Source organism: Rhinoderma darwinii, chromosome 4 (assembly GCF_050947455.1).
Source record: "Rhinoderma darwinii isolate aRhiDar2 chromosome 4, aRhiDar2.hap1, whole genome shotgun sequence".
Taxonomy (NCBI): domain Eukaryota; kingdom Metazoa; phylum Chordata; class Amphibia; order Anura; family Rhinodermatidae; genus Rhinoderma; species Rhinoderma darwinii.
Genome location: NC_134690.1, coordinates 375,022,906 through 375,040,725, shown reverse-complemented (window position 1 = coordinate 375,040,725; position 17,820 = coordinate 375,022,906). Strand labels below are relative to the sequence as shown.

Sequence of the window (17,820 nt, the reverse complement as noted above, 5' to 3'; positions counted from 1 at the left end):
TATATAATGTGATCGGCGCTGTAATGTTGATAACAGTGGGTTTTATTTTGAAAAACGATGATTTTTGAGCAAGTTATGAGCAATTTTAGATTTATGCTAATTAGTTTCTTAATGCCCAACTAGGCATTTTTTAACTTTTGACCAAGTGGGCGTTGTGGAGAGAAGTGTATGATCAGCGTCATACACTTCTCTCCATTCATGTCCATTTGTACTGAGCACAGCGTCATCTCGCGAGATCACGCTGTGCTGTCACATACACCCACATTAACTTTACTGAAGTGTCTTGACAGTGAATAGACATCACCTCCAGCCAGGACGCGATGTCTATTTACACTGCCGACACTTCGGTAAAGGCTTACTCACACAGCACATCGAGATCACGATGTGCTGTCATTCACAGCGTGATCTCGCGAGATCACGCTGTGCTGTGATTAAGTCACACACAAACTTTACCGAAGTGTCGGGAGTGTTAATAGACATCGCGTCATAGCTGGAGGTGATGTCTATTCACTCTCAAGATCTCTCCATGTTTTGAAACATTTTTGCCCATGATTTTTTGCATTGGATTCAATGGCCGTGCGCAAAACGTGTGGGGGAAAAAAAGCGTCAAAACAATGCTGGCAATTCAAAATCTGCCTTCAAAAATCCATGTGAACTAGGCCTTACATCCTTACCTTTCAAATCAACGTAATGCGCTCTGGCCTCTCTATGACGTCCATATAGAAGTGTTGTCGTCATTAGACAACCCCTTTAATGGAGGCCTTTTGGCTGTCCTTGTGTGTCTTGCTCTTGTGGGCATCTAGGGTCTTCCTGCAAATGAGGCAATCTATATATTAACCCCTTCCCGACATTTGACGTATGGCTACGTCATAGCCGGGTAGGGGGAAGTATGGAATGGCTCCACACGATGCAGGTGTCGACTGTATGCTACAGCCAACACTTCACAGTAACGAGCGTGATCCCGCTTTTTTAACCTGTTAAATGCCGCGGTCAATATCTACCGTGGCATTTAACTGGTTAGAAAGAGGGGGGGGTGACCCCCTTTAGCAGCTCATCGCGCCCCACTGCAATCGCGGGGTGGCGTTGGTTACTATGGTAGCCTGGGGGCCTAATGAAGGCTCCCACGTCTGCCATCTTTGTGCTTCTATTAAGCCCTGGTCTGGCTTAATAGAAGCCTGTCAGAAAGACGATATACTGCAATACATTAGTATTGCAGTATATCGTGCAAGCAATCCAACAATCGCTGGTTGAAGTCCCCTAGGGGGACTAATAAAAAAAGAAAAAGTAAAAATTCGTACAATAAAGTTTTTTTTTATGTCAAAAAATAGAAATCATTAAAAGCTAAAAAAAAATAAATATATTTTCCCATTTTCCCCCTAGAGCATTGTAAAAAAAAATTAATAAATAAACTTAATTGGTATCGCTGCATGCGTAAAAGTCTAAACTATTACAATATATCATTATTTAACCCGCAAGGAGTACGTCGTAAAAAAAAAAAATGGAGACGCCAGATCACTATTTTTTTGGTCACTTAATCGCCCACAAAAAATGAAATAAAAAGTGATCAAAACCTCGCTAGTACCCCAAAATGGTAGCATTAAAAACGACTGCTTATTACGCAAAAAATAAGCTCTCATACCACTTAAATCGACAAAAAAATAAAAAAAGTTATGACTCTCAGATTTTGGCGACACTTAATAAATTTTCTTTTTTACACTTCGTTTTTTCCTTGTAAAAGTAGTAAAACATAAAAAAATACTATGTATATTTCGTATCACCGCAATCGTATTGACCCACAGAATAAAGCTAACATGTTGTTTTAATTGCAGTCAATTCCGTAAAATCGAAGCGCAAAAAAAATGGAGGAATCGCTGTTTTTTTTTCATTTTCTACCCCACAAATAATTTTTTTCCCGTTTCCTAATACATTATATGGTGCTACGAAAAAGTACAACTCGTCCCGCAAAAATCAAGCCCTCATAGGACTATATCGACAGAAAATAAAGACGTTATGGCTTTTGGAACGTGGGGAGGAAAAACCGAAAATGAAAATCCGAGAGTTGTTTACAACGGGAAGGGGTTAAATAGACATGCTATAATTGTCAGCTACTGGACAATTTTTGGGCCAAGACACCTGGTCTCCACGCCAATGTTAAAAGGTCATATTTGTCAGGATTTGCTCCTTTGATGTTTATGAGCGGATTAATGCATAGAAAAACTGAAGCAGTCACGCCGCTATTTTCATTTTCAAATACGCCTTTGGAAAATGAAAGCCCTAATGTCATTGGTTGCTGTAAACATCGTTCTCCTGTCATGTTTCTGCTTCCAATGGAATCTCTAACGCCCTCTGGTATGGGATCTATTAGTTCATCACACACGGATTAAACAACTACACACACGGCAGCTGTCACACCAGAGCAGTACTAGAGTACGACAGTATCATTTGCCAATCAACACATGGCGGCAGAGCTCTTCCGCCATCCCAATTGCTGGAAGTCACATGACTAGACTGCAGTTGGTCACGTGGTAGTGCTGCTGTCATGGCAGATGCAGAGAGTAGTAAAGCTCTTAGCGGGCTGCTGAACGGTATCGCGCAGCGTAGATATTATGGGAACACGGAGATTACGGAGGAGCTGCTCAAGAACGAGCTGTACCCGGAGCTGGCCCTCGACGAGTTCAGAGCTCTGCACGACAAGATGCAAGGCATCATCAAGGTACACCGATCATGTGACCAAAAACAACCACTGACGGGAGGGAGAGTGTAGTCACTTATGCACTGCTGGATTAAAGGGAAACTGTCAGTAGGTTGTATCCGCCCAAACTGCTAAAACCGCTAAATAGGTGCTAGAGGGATATATCTAAACATCATCATGTGTGCCAGCAATAGTGCAGCATATCTTAGAAAAAGTTTCTCCAGCACCATATGCAGATTAATCTAGTATATAAGTGTCCGCTGGGTGTATCTTCAACAGGGAAGTATCCTGTGGTCTCTGCGCTAATCCTTTTCATTTTGCCTTGATTTGAGATGTCGGTCATTCAGATCCAGCGGGAAAGCGAGATATGGAGCGGCGCGGATACTGAAGGAAAGAGAAACTGATGCCAAGAACAGGCTGTGTTTGCAATATGCATGCACCTGTATATCGCTGTATTCGATCTGGCGGGAGGTGTCAGACATGTCCACTTGTATGTGTCGCTCAAGGTATTTAAAGAGACTCTGTCACCAGATTATAAGTGCCCTATCTCCTACATAATATGATCGGCGCTGTAATGTAGGTGACCGCAGTGTTTTTTATTTAGAAAAACGATCTATTTTCACCAATTTATGTCCTATTTTAGCTTTATGCTAATGACTTTCTTAATTGTCTTACTTTTCTTAATTCACAATCCCAACACTTTGGTAACTTTTGTGTGGGAGTTACAGCACAGCAAGTGTGATCTCGCTGTAACCTGTCATTTACAGCGTGATCTCGCGAGATTACGCTTGCTGTGCTGTAAGTCCCACACAAACGTTACCGAAGTGTCGGGATTGTGAATAGACATCGCGTCCTGGCTGGAGGTGATGTCTATTTACTGTCAAGACACTTCAGTAACGTTATTGTGTGTGTATGTGACTTCATATAGTGAACAATGCAGTATCACTATGTGCAGGGTAAATGAATGGAGAGAAGTGTATGACGCTGATTCGTCACTGATTGGTCATCATCATACACTTCTCTCCATAACGCCCACTTGGTCAAAAGTTAAAAACATGCCCAGTTGGGCATTAAGTAAGTCATTAGTATAAAGCTAAACTCTAACTTAGTGAAAATAGATCGTTTTTCTAAATAAAAAACACTGCATTACAGCGCCGATCACATTATGTAGGAGATCGGGCACTTATAATGTGATAACAGAGCCTCTTTAACTCCTTAACGCCGAAGGACGGATATATCCGTCCTCAGCAGCTGCTAGTTCGCGCAGGAGGACGGATATATCCGTCCTGTAATCGTGCGGGTACTGTCACTGTACCCACGCGATCAGCGGCAGGAGCACGGCTGTTATACACAGCCTGGCTCCTGCTGCAACTGCCGGAATCGAAGCGCGCTCCGATTCCGGCAGTTTAACCCATTAAATGCCGCTGTCAATAGTGACAGCGGCATCTAATGTGTTTGACAGAGGGGGGAGCTCCCTCTGTCACCCAATCGGCGCCCCCGCAAACAAATCGCGGGTCGCCGTCGGGTTTCCATGACAGCCGGGGGTCTAACATAGACCTCCAGGTCTGTCTTCAGCATCTGCCTGTTAGGCGATGCCGGAGGCATGACCTAACAGGTTGCCTGTCAGTTTTACACTGACAGGCAATAATGCTTTGTTATACTAAGTATACCAAAGCATTATATATGCGATCAGTAGATCGCATAGTGAAGTCCCCTGGTGGGACTTGAAAAAAAAAATGTCAATTAGTTAAATAAAGTTTTGTGAAAAAAAATAAATAATAATTACAGTCAAAGTCAAATAAAACTACTTTTTTTGCCCAAAAAGTGGTTTTATTTAGTAAAAGTGTCAAAACAAATCACACATACACATATATGGTATCCCCGCGATCGTAACAACTTGACCAATAAAATAAACACATTAATTAAACCGCCGGATGAACGGCGTCCAAAGAAAACGCAAAAAACAACCGTAAAATTCTCTCTTTTCTCCCATTCCCCCCATAAAAAGTAAAATAAAAGTTGATCTATAAGGCCTATGTACCCCAAAATAGTACTAATGAAAACGACACATTGTCCCGCAAAAATCAAGCCCACATACGGCCACATCGACGGAAAAAGAAAAAAATTACGGCTCTTGGAATGCGGCGATGCAAAAACAAGTAAATTTTTTCTAAAAGGGTTTTTATTGTGCAAACGTAGAAAAAACATATAAAACCTTTACATATTTGGTATCCCTGTAATCGTGCCGACCCATAGAATAAAGTTAACATGTTATTTACGCTGCATAGTAAACGGCGTAAATTTATAACTTGAAAATTAATGCTGGAATAGCTGCTTATTTTCAATTCTCTCCTAAAATAAAGTTAATCAATATATTATAAGCATCTAAAACTGGTACAATTACAAAATACAACTCGTCCCGCAAAAAAAAAGCCCTTATACGGCTATGTCGACGGAATAAAAAAAAAGTTACGACTCTTGGAATGCGACCGTGAAAAAACAAAAAATAATCCTTTGTCATTAACGTGCAAAATGGCCCGGTCATTAAGGGGTTAAACATACTATTGCTGGCACACAAGTCTATGTTCAGAAATATAGCTGTAAAGCGATTTATTTAGGGCATAAAAATGCTGACAGGTTCCCTTTAAGAGGTTATGGGATGTAATATTTACGGGGGTATGTTTATTTACTGCAATCTGTCTATAAGGGACTATTTCCTAAAGGGATAAACCCATTAAAGTGGCATTGCCAGAATCATGGATTATCACCGATCCACAGAATAGCTGAAAATTCTGTGATCGCCGGGACCGATCATTAGAACGGGAGTCCCAAATCTACGTTCTTCTTAACTGCATGACCTCAGTGAGGAGAGCATTGAATGAAGCGGTGGTCGAACATGTGCGCTGCCGCTCCATTCAATTTCTATCGGAATGACGGCGCTCAGCTGTTTCCGTCATTCGCATAGACATTGAATGGAGCGGCAGCCCACGCTCCACCACCATTTCATTCAATGTCCTCCTTACTGCTAGGGTTTCAGTTAGGAGAATCTGGGGGTCCCAGCACTCAGAAAATGATCACCTATACTGTGGATAGGTGATAATTGTTGATTCTGGGAATACCCCAGGGAGATGTCACCAGAAATGACCTATATGATGATGATAGCATTTCAATTCAATGGCTGCTATTACATAGGCAGAATAGTACCTGAAAGTTTTGTTGGGGGAGCCACTTAAAAGCGTGCGCCATATGTTAAGGCACCTCCCCCTTATTTGGCCAGGGGAGAACAGGTGGTTGCGACTCCTTTCAGCGCACGAACGCTTTTTAGGACCTATCAGCGAGTGCAATATTATCTTATTGATGCTCTTTATAAAGTTATGACAGAATTTCTTTTACATGGGAGTTTATGGGTATGTATGTAACTCAATGATATACGGATGCAAATATCAGGGGTTTAAGTTCGGCACGTGTCAGGATATTTGCTGGAAAGTAAAAACCTAATGTAAACAGTGTCTCAACTCTTAGGCCTTAGTCACACGACAGGGTCCCGACCGAGCCCGAGTGTCGGCCGATGAAACCGGCCGTTTTTCCCGGCCTGTTTGCATCTGTTTTGTATCCGTTCCGGGCCGGGCAGATCTGGACAGTGACATCAGGGGCAACTCCAGAAAGGGATTCCCCATGTGGTCGGTGATTCCACTTCAGATAAAGCTCCTGTCGTCTGTGTCCATTTATGGACACTGAACGTTACTGGCTTCGCCTGATGTGGAATCCCTGGTCACAGAGTGTTTGGGGATTCCGCTTCAGGAGTTTCCCCTGATGTTACTGTCCATATATGGACAGAGACATCAAGCGCTCTGTTCAGGAGCGGAATCCCCGAACACACGGGGATTCCGCTCCTTCATCGAGCTAAAGTAGGGCTAGCACATAGCATAGCAGGGAGATACCTCCCTGCTCTGCTATAGTGGCGTCGCTACAGCAGTAGCAGCTGCTAGCGGCGCCATCGGCCATGGGAGGTGTCGCCGGGCCAGGACGCTTTTACACCAAGCAGGGGAAGGGAGCCAGCGCAGTGCTCCCTTCCACCTGCTGTACACCTGGACCCTGCCACACAGTACCCCTGTATACAGCACCCCCACATTGTAGAAACTTACTTCCAGCGTTCAGCGATTCGTTCAAATGGCATAAACTCCTCCTCCTCACATGCACTCTGCGCTGTGAGGAGAAAGAGTGTGATGGTAGACACGGCTGTCACTCGCGACACATTCCGGTGATGGCCGTGTATTACCCGGCCCCATAGACTTCTATGGGAGCCGGGTGAACGGACGAAAATAGGGCATGTCCCATTTTTTGATGGGTGGTTTTCCCGGCCCGTCAAAAAATCGATTGTGTGAATAGCCCCATTAGGGGTCTATTGTTCCTACTGCAGCCGGGTGACAGCCGTTTTATGAACGGCCGTCACCCGGCCGGGAAAATCCTGTCGTGTGAATAAGGGCTTATAAAACTATTATTTGTCAGAAAATATCCTACCAACAAGAGAAAATCATTTAAACCATTGACTACCAGTGTTTTGGTCCCCCGTTATGGTGGTGCAAAAAAAAAAAAGTACTTTATTACCTTAGTGTACTGAACTAAACTTTTCAGGTGAATTTTCAGATTAAGCTGTCGTGTGTACATGAGGAATAACACTATTTCTGACCATTATAGGACTTGTAAGCTGCATTATTTAGCAGTTCTCCCCTCTGCAGGCTCTATCTCTAATTCTCAGTTTTCTCTGAGCTAGTGTGCGGAGCCTAACTGCTATCATGTCTTCTATATACTGCACACATAGAAGAGGAGAATCCTGCTTTCGTATCTCTATCATATATAGACGCTGCAGAAGCATGGAGGAGATTATACAGCAGTAATGAGCAGTGTAGCTGAAAATCCAGCACTGGGGTGACATAGAAATCTTACCATCAACTGTAGCACATCTGTCTTCTCCCCTCTCCATAGACTTGTATGGGCAGGCAGTGAAGTGACACCCCCCCCCCCCATCTTCTGCAGCCGTAATTCCTGTTCTGTAACCAGGGACGGCCAACGCTTGACAACAATGGGTGAACAGTAGATAATAGGAAGGGAATGCATACCAAAAATTATAAATAATGACATCAAAAGGTGACACACCAGCAAACAAAGAGAGCTATACATCCCAAGAAGTCTGTTCACGTCTCTTGGTGGCTCAGTTAGGGGCCTGGGTCGCAGATCCGGCAGGAATTACTGGAAACCGTAGCACAGAATGCTGCGCTAATTGTTTACGGTAAAATCACAGACATGCTGACAGAACCAATTGAATTCAATGGGCTCTAGAGGGGCCCGTTGTGCAACGGAACCGTTTCTTCTGTTCTTTACTTGTTCTGCTCCTCTGACGGAGCAGAACAACTGAAAACACTAACGCAGATGTGAACATATCCTAAGCATTTAGGGTCTGAATGCTTGGGCGTATTATACACTGTTAGGTACACACCCTCCTCCTCCTGCTTCATTGTAGATGCAGGGCCTTTAAACGGGCTGTCCACTACTGGACAATTGATGACCTATCCACCGGATAGGTCATCCATACATGATCTGTGGGGGTCCGACACCCGGACCCTGCACCGTTAAGCCGTTCTGGCTGCCTCCGAGCACCGAACTTACATGCCGGAAGCAGTTGGCTCCGGCCACTGAATAGCGGCGAGCAGCAAGTGAATAGACGCAAAGCTGCAGTTTGGCGGCACGGCCACTATGCTATGTATGGAGCCAACTGCTTCCGGCTCCCTACATAGCATAATGGGCCATAACATCCGGTGCCCTGAGATAGCCAGAGTGGCTTAACGGTGGGGGTCCGGGTGTCGGACCCGCACCGATGATATACGGATGAGCTATCCGGTGGATAAGTCATCCGTTCAGTAGTGGACGACCCCTTTAAGTAGCGCAAATATAATGCCCAGGCCCACATTTCATAAATTTATTGTGCATGGACGCAATCTATATAATCCTAAAAACTGATTATGTGCTTATTTCGCCATCATGTCCCTTTAAGCAATGAGCGGCAGGTTATGGAAGTACGAAGTTCTTATTTGTTTACTGAAAATAAACACAGGATCCAGATGGCCGCCAACTGGCACGTCTACTGGTCACATCTCCGCAGAGTCCGCTGTTTTGGCTGATGCACAGATTGTTTGCTTTAGGCTGGGTGCAGATTTTGGCCTTCTGCCAGATATATACAAGGGTGTAATGAAAAAGATGCAGTAAATGGCAGGCTATATATAGTTACGTGTTCATAGCCATCCCCATGTTATAAACTATCAGCACAAAAATGTACGTTTAGTTATTTTCATACAGTTGTAAGGTCTATTTAAATGTGTGGTTTATTGCCGTGATTACCTCCAAAATTGAAGTTAAATATTGCAAACTGCGGAATTGCTGCGTATTTTACATCCGGAATTGCGGACAGAGAATACAGTAGCAGCAAAGTGGGTGAGATATAACAAGTCTCATCCACACGCTGCGTAAAATTTCCGTCCAGAGAATCCTCTACGGTGCGTATTTTTCGTTCCGCAGCATTTCAGTTCCTGCTGCAGAAAGTGGACAGAATTGCTGCGTCTTTCAGAGATGTCACCATCTCCCAGCATTGAAATGAACGCATCAATATCCGCACCATTTTCTGCAGTAAAAAAAATTTTTTGTAGCAATTCCGTTACGTATGGACAAGCCCAAAGTATAAATCCAGCCTTATGCGGCCACTGATATCCGTTTCAGTATTCTAGAAGATTATCGGAGTGCATCAGCGTTATAAGGTGTTCACAATTACGTTTTCTGCAGCATGTAGAACTTGTGGCCGCTGATATCAGCAGATTCACTGGGGTTTTAGTTGATGGGCTGGTTGTCCGGTTGGGACAATCTCTTTCAAAACCGCAGCGTAATACAGTACCTGTGTAGTCAATGACATTCCAGGTAATGTCATGTCCACGCTGCTTTATTAAATTGACCCGCGGTGCGTATTTTCGAAACTGCAGCATGTCCATTCCTGCTTGCGAATTCTATCCCTATAGTTCTACAGAAATGTGCAGCAAAACCTTTGGCGTAAAAACGCCGCAATTTACGCAGTAAAACGTAAAAACTGCACCGAAAAACGCTCTTTCAGGTGCGCTTTTTTTCCTGAAAATTACTTTCGGTTTACGTGACGTGTGCATGTAGCCTAAATGTTATGTATGCTTACAATTTGAACAAAAAGGCCATTTTATTTAAAAAAAAAAAAAAAAAAACAACAACAAAAAACTACTTTTCTGGCATTCTTTCTTTCTGTTGCTAGATGGCAGCAGTGAGTCACAAAACTCACCCAGTGAAGTAAATAGCGAGAATTTCATTATTCTACTAGATTGTATTTAGCAGCCAGAGCTCCTTCATAAACTATTTAGGCCAAGGTCACATAATGTTTTGGCCCTACGTTTAGCGTGTACATTGGAAAAACTATCGCGTACGCCAAAAACGTGTCTATAGGGCTCCATTAGCCTAACAGGGCCCAAAAGAGTCTCCTTTTGGGCTGGTATAAGTCAGTAGACTACGCTATTCCATCCTGAGGGCCACCACAAAAAAAACATATACCGTGTGGTATGTCACTTTATGTCTAAAATAGAAAAAAGTACACAAGGAGCCTCATGGTGCCGAACGTTAATGTAGAAGGGAATATGGTTAACACAAGATATGCTGGCCTTTTAGGGTATGTGCACACACAAAATCAAAAACATCTGAAAATACGGAGCTGTTTTCAATGGAAAACAGCTCCTGATTTTCAGACGTTTTTTTAAGCCACTCGCGATTTTCGCAGAGTTTTTTTATGGCCGTTTTTGGAGCTGTTTTTCTTTAGAGTCAATGAAAAACGGCTCCAAAAACGGCCCAAGAAGTGTCTATTTACGTGCCGTTTTTTTGAAAACGAGGCGTAAAAAAAACGGCCCATCGGAACAGAACGCTGTATTTCCCATTGAAATCAATGGGCAGATGTTTGTAGGCGTTCCTCTTCCGTTTTTTTCAGGCGTTTCTCGAGGCGTAAACTCCATGGAATACGCCCGAAAACGCTACGTGCGCACATACCCTAAATGTGCAAAGATCCACCTCCGCTCCACTTGTAGAATAAAACGGCAAAAAAAATGGGGAAAACTTTAAGCCCTGCCAACATCCAAAGACGACAATAATGGCCTGATGAAGACGCTAGTGCGGCGTTGAAATGCGTAGCCATAATAAATACAGTTCACCTTGGAAGTCTCGTCTTTGGATGTTGGCAGCGCTTAAAGTTTCCCCACTGTATGGCATCCATCACCGGTATATATTAAACGTATGATTCTGGGAGCGTCCCAGGAAGCGCATCAGGTGGCGCTCCGACCCGGGATTCCGAGCGGGTAGGAGGTCTGCTTATTTGGGTCATTGACTTGTACACCCAAATTGGAATGGATGTTGCAGTTCTACTACTGCGTCTCAAAAACTGAGGAAAACCAATGTATTAGAACGGCTTGTATAGAAAACGGCAGTCTTGACTTCTACGTTCAGGTTTTTTACAGCGATTGTCTGGTCTTAGTCGCTTTAGAAAGTTAGTTAGATTCCCTTGGATCTATCCCCCCATCTATCGTTTGCAATATATAATACTGATCGCTTTTTGGCTTCCTCATGTACCAGGGCCTGGGTGTGACTATTCGGGTATGTTCACATGGCCTATTTTCAGCCGTAAAATGGGCTAAAAATATGGAGGCTGAATGCCTCCAAACATCTGCCTACTGATTTCAATGGGAAAAACGTTGTTCTGTTCCGACGGGCGTTTTTTGTTTTTTTACGCGGCCATTTGTAAAAATGGAGCGTAAAAAGTAGTGCATGTCATGTCACTTCTTGAGACACTTTTGGAGCCGCTTTTCATTGTCTCAATAGAAAAACAGCTCCATAAATATTCGTAAGAAAACGCATCAAAAAACGCTTGATTCTTTCATAACGGCTGAATATCAGAGGCTGTTTACCTTTTGAAAACAGCTCCGTGTTTTACAGCCATTTTTTGTTTAGCGTGTGAAAATAGCCTTACCGCTGCACCCTCTGCAGCAGGGGTCTCAAACTCGGCCGGGTAAATGGGCCACATATAGAAAAAAATGTGAAGTTGACGTGTCGCATTACTTTCAAATTTTATACAATACAAAATTATTGTTAATCCATTAGTTATTTGAACTACTATAAATAATACTACATTACCTTACTATAATATATAGCGCTAGATTTAAAATTTGAGCGAATTCTCCACGTGCTTATTTCAACAATCCAGTTTTCCAGTTTGTGTCGCTAAATGCAGTCCGGCGGCTCAGTTGGCAGCGTTTGGCAGACACACATGTCAAGATTGTGCAGCCACTTTATAGATGCTGCCACAGTGCCCTCTGTAGATGCTGCCACAGTGCCCTCTGTAGATGCTGCCACAGTGCCCTCTGTAGATGCTGCCACAGTGCCCTCTGTAGATGCTGCCACAGTGCCCTCTGTAGATGCTGCCACAGTGCCCTCTGTAGATGCTGCCACAGTGCCCTCTGTAGATGCTGCCACAGTGCCCTCTGTAGATGCTGCCGCAGTGCCCTCTGTAGATGCTGCCGCAGTGCCCTCTGTAGATGCTGCCGCAGTGCCCTCTGTAGATGCTGCCGCAGTGCCCTCTGTAGATGCTGCCGCAGTGCCCTCTGTAGATGCTGCCGCAGTGCCCTCTGCAGCCGCAGTGCCCTCTGCAGCCGCAGTGCCCTCTGCAGCCGCAGTGCCCTCTGCAGCCGCAGTGCCCTCTGCAGCCACAGTGCCCTCTGCAGCCACAGTGCCCTCTGCAGCCACAGTGCCCTCTGCAGCCACAGTGCCCTCTGCAGCCACAGTGCCCTCTGCTGCCACAGTGCCCTCTGTAGATAATGCAACACACCCACTTGTAGATGCTGCTACAGTGCCCTCTGTAGATAATGCAACACACCCCTAGATAATGCCAGTGTCCTCTGTAGATACTGCTACACACCCACTTGTAGATAATGCCACAGTGCCCTCCGCAGACGCTGCCACAGTTCCCTCCGCAGATAATGCCACACACACCCCAATTAGATAGCTCCATTGGGGCTCCCTCTAGGAGTGGAATCCCCAGCCAGAGTGTTGCCGACGCTTTGGCTGGGGATTCCTCTGCTGTTGGAGCCCCCAACGTCACTGTCCATACACAGTGACGTAGAGGATCCTCCTGGACCGGAATGTGATATCAGGCGCAACCCCAGAGCCAGTGTCCCGGAGCAGAGCACTAGTATAGGCTCCGCGCTGGAACTCTGGGGAAACCACTGACATCAGTGTCCATATATGGACAGTGATGTCAGGGGCTTGCCCAGAGCTGGAGTCCCGGAGCAGAGCCGATTCTAGCACTCTACCTGGGATTTCAGCTCTGCTACTGACATCACTGTCCATATATGGACATGGATGTCAGGGACAACCCCAGAGCTGGAGTCCTGGGCAGAGCGCTAGTAGGCTCTTCCTGGGACTCCAGCTGTGCTCCTGACATCACTGGGACTCCTGCTCTGGGGGAACACCTGATATCACTGTTGATGTATGGACAGCGATGTCAGAGGCTATTACTATACTAGCGCTCTGCACGGGACTCCGGCTCTGGGGAAGCCCCAGACATCGCTGTCCATATATGGACCGTGATGTCAGAGAATCCACAGAGTCCCGGAGCAGAGCCAATACTAGCGCTCTGCCCGGGACTTCGCTCTCGGGAAGACCCTGACAATACTGTCCATATATGGACAGAGATGTTAGGGAATTCCACAGAGTACCGAATATGTGGACAGCGATGTCCGAAGATTCCACAGAGTACTGGAGCAGAGCCTATACTAGCGCTCTGCATGGGACTCCGGCTCTGCCGAAGCCCCAGACATCGCTGTCCATATATGGACAGAGATGTCAGTGAATTCCACAGAGTCCTGGAGCAGAGCCTATACTATCGGCTCTGTGTCCCGTAGGCCGCAGATGACAGCCCCAGTCGCGTTCTTGAGACCGCTGCTCTACAGCATGGGTCAGCTGTTGTGAAACTACAATTCCCAGCATTCCCAGACAGTCTTTGACTGTGACGACAAAGACGTTGGCTGTCAGGTAATGCTGGGAGTTGTAGTTTCACAACAACTGGAGTGTAAAAGGTTGCTGACCCCTTCTCTACAGCTACACCCCTGTACCCGTGGTCTCTAACTAGAGGAGGACTGTGATGTTCTCATTTGTACGGATGTATTCTACTTAGAAGAAGCTGGATAATTCCTTCTTTCCTTATAAGGAGAAAATATTCGGTCATCTGGTGTCGCTGCTCAGCGTTCCTTCCAGTGTCGGTTCTCCAGGTTTCTTAATTGGGACTTTAGAGTAAAAACTTATCTTGAGAAATGTCTCCATATTTGAAGTATCCGTGTCCAGCAAATGCACTGAATTCAAAAATCTTCTATTTAACCAAAAGATTATTATACTTTTTAAATATTTTTTTTAGTGTATCTCTCATATCTATGGATGTTTTATTCCCTGGCCACTCATAAATTAAAACTGGCTTTTGTTATGGTCCTAAGGCCCTTAAACGTGGGCCAATTATCAGGCAAACGCTCGTTCCCGATCATTGCCCTGTTTACGATCATTCGATGAATGAGCAAACGCTCGTTCATCGGTTTATTGTATCGTAAATGCTGCAAGTAATGTCATCATTGTCGGCAGCACATCTTCCTGTGTAAACTGGGAGATGCGTGGCCAAAATGATAGAAATGTATGGGGACAAGTGATCGGAGCAAGCGAGCGCCGATCGACGAGATGTCTCATTCATGGGCGCTTGTTTACACGGCCCACGTCAGGCCGTATAAAAGGACCCTGACTCAAAGCTTTCCATTTTTTTATTTTATCCTCAGAACTCACCGTTGGTGGTTGTTCGTGCCAAAATGTTAAAAACTTACCTCAGTTTATCTGTTTCCCAAATCCAGTAGATCATTGTAATAAGCACAAATGGAGTCCGTCATATTGTTAAACCAGAGATGGCTTCATCCAGAGAATGGACTTTGAGGCATATAATCACTTCCGTAAACCCCCCCCCCCCCCCCCAGGTTCGCTTTGCTTACAAGTGGGGGGGCGCCTCATAATTTGAGAGACTGGTCTGAGGCTAGGTTCACATGGTGCGTTTTTGTTGCATTTTTAGCATGTGTTTTACTTTTGTTTTGGCTGATGAACTCCCATTGAGAGACATGGGGGTTAATCTACCAAAACAAAAAAATGCATGCTAAAAACGCAACAAAACTGCACAGTCTGAACCCAGTCTAAGTGGCTTCAAATTCTGCAGTCATTTGCCTGCCGTTCTTCCAGTGGCAGTCCATATCTACTATCACTGGATAATAGATTGTTCTAGTTCTTAGCAGGTGATGTGTAATGGGGAATGCTTGTTTTTCACTGTGATGGATTTTTACTTTTACCTGAGAATATTTAGTATTTGTTGTATATTATCAGAAATTGTGTATTTGTTTCATGGAAATGTCCTATATTGAAATTATTATTGGAATTATTTCAGTTTCCGTTTTTTTTTATAAACTTCTACTTTCGGATTTATTTCTTAATTTTAATTTTCCATGTTTTTATTAAAGGGGTTGTCCACTAACGGACAACTGATGACCTATCCACTGGATTCAGTTCTGCAGCACGGCCACTATGCAGTTTACGGAGCCGTCTGCTTCCAGCACTGAACACTGCATAACGTCTGGTGCCCGGAGGCAGCTGGAGCTCACTAATCATATACTGATGGCATATCCTGTGGATTGGTAATCGGTATTAAAAAAAACGTCCAACCCCTTTAACTCTCGTGTGGTTTCCTGTTGTCTGTGTTCTTAGAAGTACATCCTGTGGATCCCACATCGTTGTCTATCTACAGACACTTGACAGCAGTGGTTAGGGTGTGGACAGTGATGTGGGATCCAAAAAATTTACTGCTGAGAAGTCACCCGATATAACTGACACGGGTCTTGCAAATTGTATTGGGGATTTTACAAAACTTCAATGTCTGAAGAATTTTCAGTACATGATTAGGAAATCCTCAAAGAGGTTCTATAAGATTAGAAAAACATTGCTGCTTTCTTCTACAAACAGCACCAGTCTTTTAGTTTAGTCTCATGATTACAGCAGTGCTTTTTATTTAGAAAAACGATCATTTTTGACGGCGTTATGACCTATTTTAGATTTATGCTAATGACTTTCTTAATAGACAACAGGACGGGATGTCTATTCACAATCCCGACACTTCGGTAACGTTTGTGTGGGACTTACTCACACAGCACATCGAGATCACGCTGTGCTGTTATCCACAGCGTGATCTCGCGAGATCACGCTTGCTGTCATTAAGTCCCACACAAACGTTACCAAAGTGTTGGGACTGTGAATAGACATCGTGTCCTGGCTGGAAGCGATATCTATTCACTGTCAAGACACTTCAGTAAAGTTAATGTGTGAGTATGTGACAGCACAGCGTGATCTCACAAGATCACGCTGTGCTGAGTTCATGAATGGAGAGAAGTGTATGACGCGGATTGGTCACTGATTGGTCAGCGTCATCCACAACGCCCACATGGTCAAAAGGTAAAAACACGCCCAGTTGTCTATTAAGAAAGTCATTAGCACAAACCTAATATAGGTCATAACTTGGTAAAAAAAAATGATCGCTTTTCTAAATAAAAACCACTGTTATCTACATTACAGCGCCGATCACATAATGTACAAGATAGGGCACATATAATGTGGTGACAGAGCCTCTTTAAATAGGAATAAGCTGCAGTACCACACACAGCCCATTGACAAGAGTGGCGCTGTGTTTTGAAAAAACAGTCATGTTTTTTATTTTGTGGGTCGTTACAAATACAGCCATAATTGTGGTTGTTTTTTTTTTTTTTGCTAATTTTTTGCAGGACACTTTCGTTTTTATTGGAGTACATACAACTTTTTGGTCGCTTTGTATTCAGTTTTTTTGGAAGGCAGAATTATAACAGTTTTTTTATTGTATTTTTTAATGGCGTTCACTGTGCGGGTTAAATAGCATAATGGTTTTATAGTTGCGGTCATTACAGATACCAATTATTAAAACATTTTGTAATTATTGTTTTTCATAAAGGATTTTTTAAGGGGGAACAATGGGTTTTACGTTTTTTTACTTGGGATTTTTCATTGTTTTTATTATAAACTTTATTGATCACATTTTTTTTCTTCAGTTCCACTAAGCGATCATTGAAAGCTTTTATTAAGCACTGCAGTACTTCTGTATTTCAGTGTTTTATGCCCATCCGTGTAGAAAGACAGGAATTCTATTAGTCATACACTCTTGGTAGACCATAGGGTCTTTGTTTGACTCCCGGCTGCCATGGAATCCATCGGCACCCTGCGATCACGTCGCGGGGGTGTTGCTGGGGTGACAGACAAAGGCCCCTCCCTCAGAAACCTCTTGGATGCCACGGTCGCTATTGACTACAGCATCTGGGGTTACATAACTGAGATCAAAGGTAACTCCGATCCTGGTTGTAGAGCAATAGCTTAGATATCTTTAGACAGCCCGGCATCCGCTTTAGCCGTACCAGGCTTATGACACCACTCCGTTAAAAGGTGGCGCTGTGGCATAAGTACCCTTAATGTTTGCCATGAAAATTCCTTAAGGGGTTAAAGTTTTAGGGTCAGTTCACACGTAGCGTAAACACTGCGGTTTTTCCGCATGGATTTAGTTGCGGAAAATCCACAGCATAATACAGTAGCAGCAAAGTGGATGAGATTTAGGGCTGATTCAGACGAACGTGGCGTTTTTGCGCACGCAAAACACGCAGCGTTTTGCCTGCGCAAAAGCCACTTACCTGCTCCATGGGGCAGCATCATATGATGCGCGGCAGCGTGCTTTTCGCGCAGCCGCCATCATTATGACACACCATTTGGATGTTTGTAAACAGAAAAGCACGTGGTGCTTTTCTGTTTCCATTCATCCTTTTGGATAGGTGTTGCTTCGAAACAGGCAGTTCGCCCGGAAGTGCTTCCGTGCGACCTGCGTGGTTTTCACGCACCCATCGACTTCAATGGGTGCGTGATGCGTGAAATACGCC

The 17,820-nt window shown here is 44.3% G+C and overlaps 1 protein-coding gene across 1 annotated transcript in view; it reads left to right on the top strand.

The window, feature by feature from the left end:
• Positions 1 to 2,399: 2,399 nt before the first annotated feature.
• The window catches only part of COMMD1 (copper metabolism domain containing 1), a 90,412-nt gene continuing 74,991 nt past the window's right edge, over positions 2,400 to 17,820 (top strand). The window contains exon 1 of the mRNA XM_075863159.1: positions 2,400 to 2,713. Coding sequence (XP_075719274.1) covers positions 2,540 to 2,713 — 174 coding nt within the window. The 5' untranslated portion in view covers positions 2,400 to 2,539. The remainder of the gene's footprint in view (positions 2,714 to 17,820) is intronic.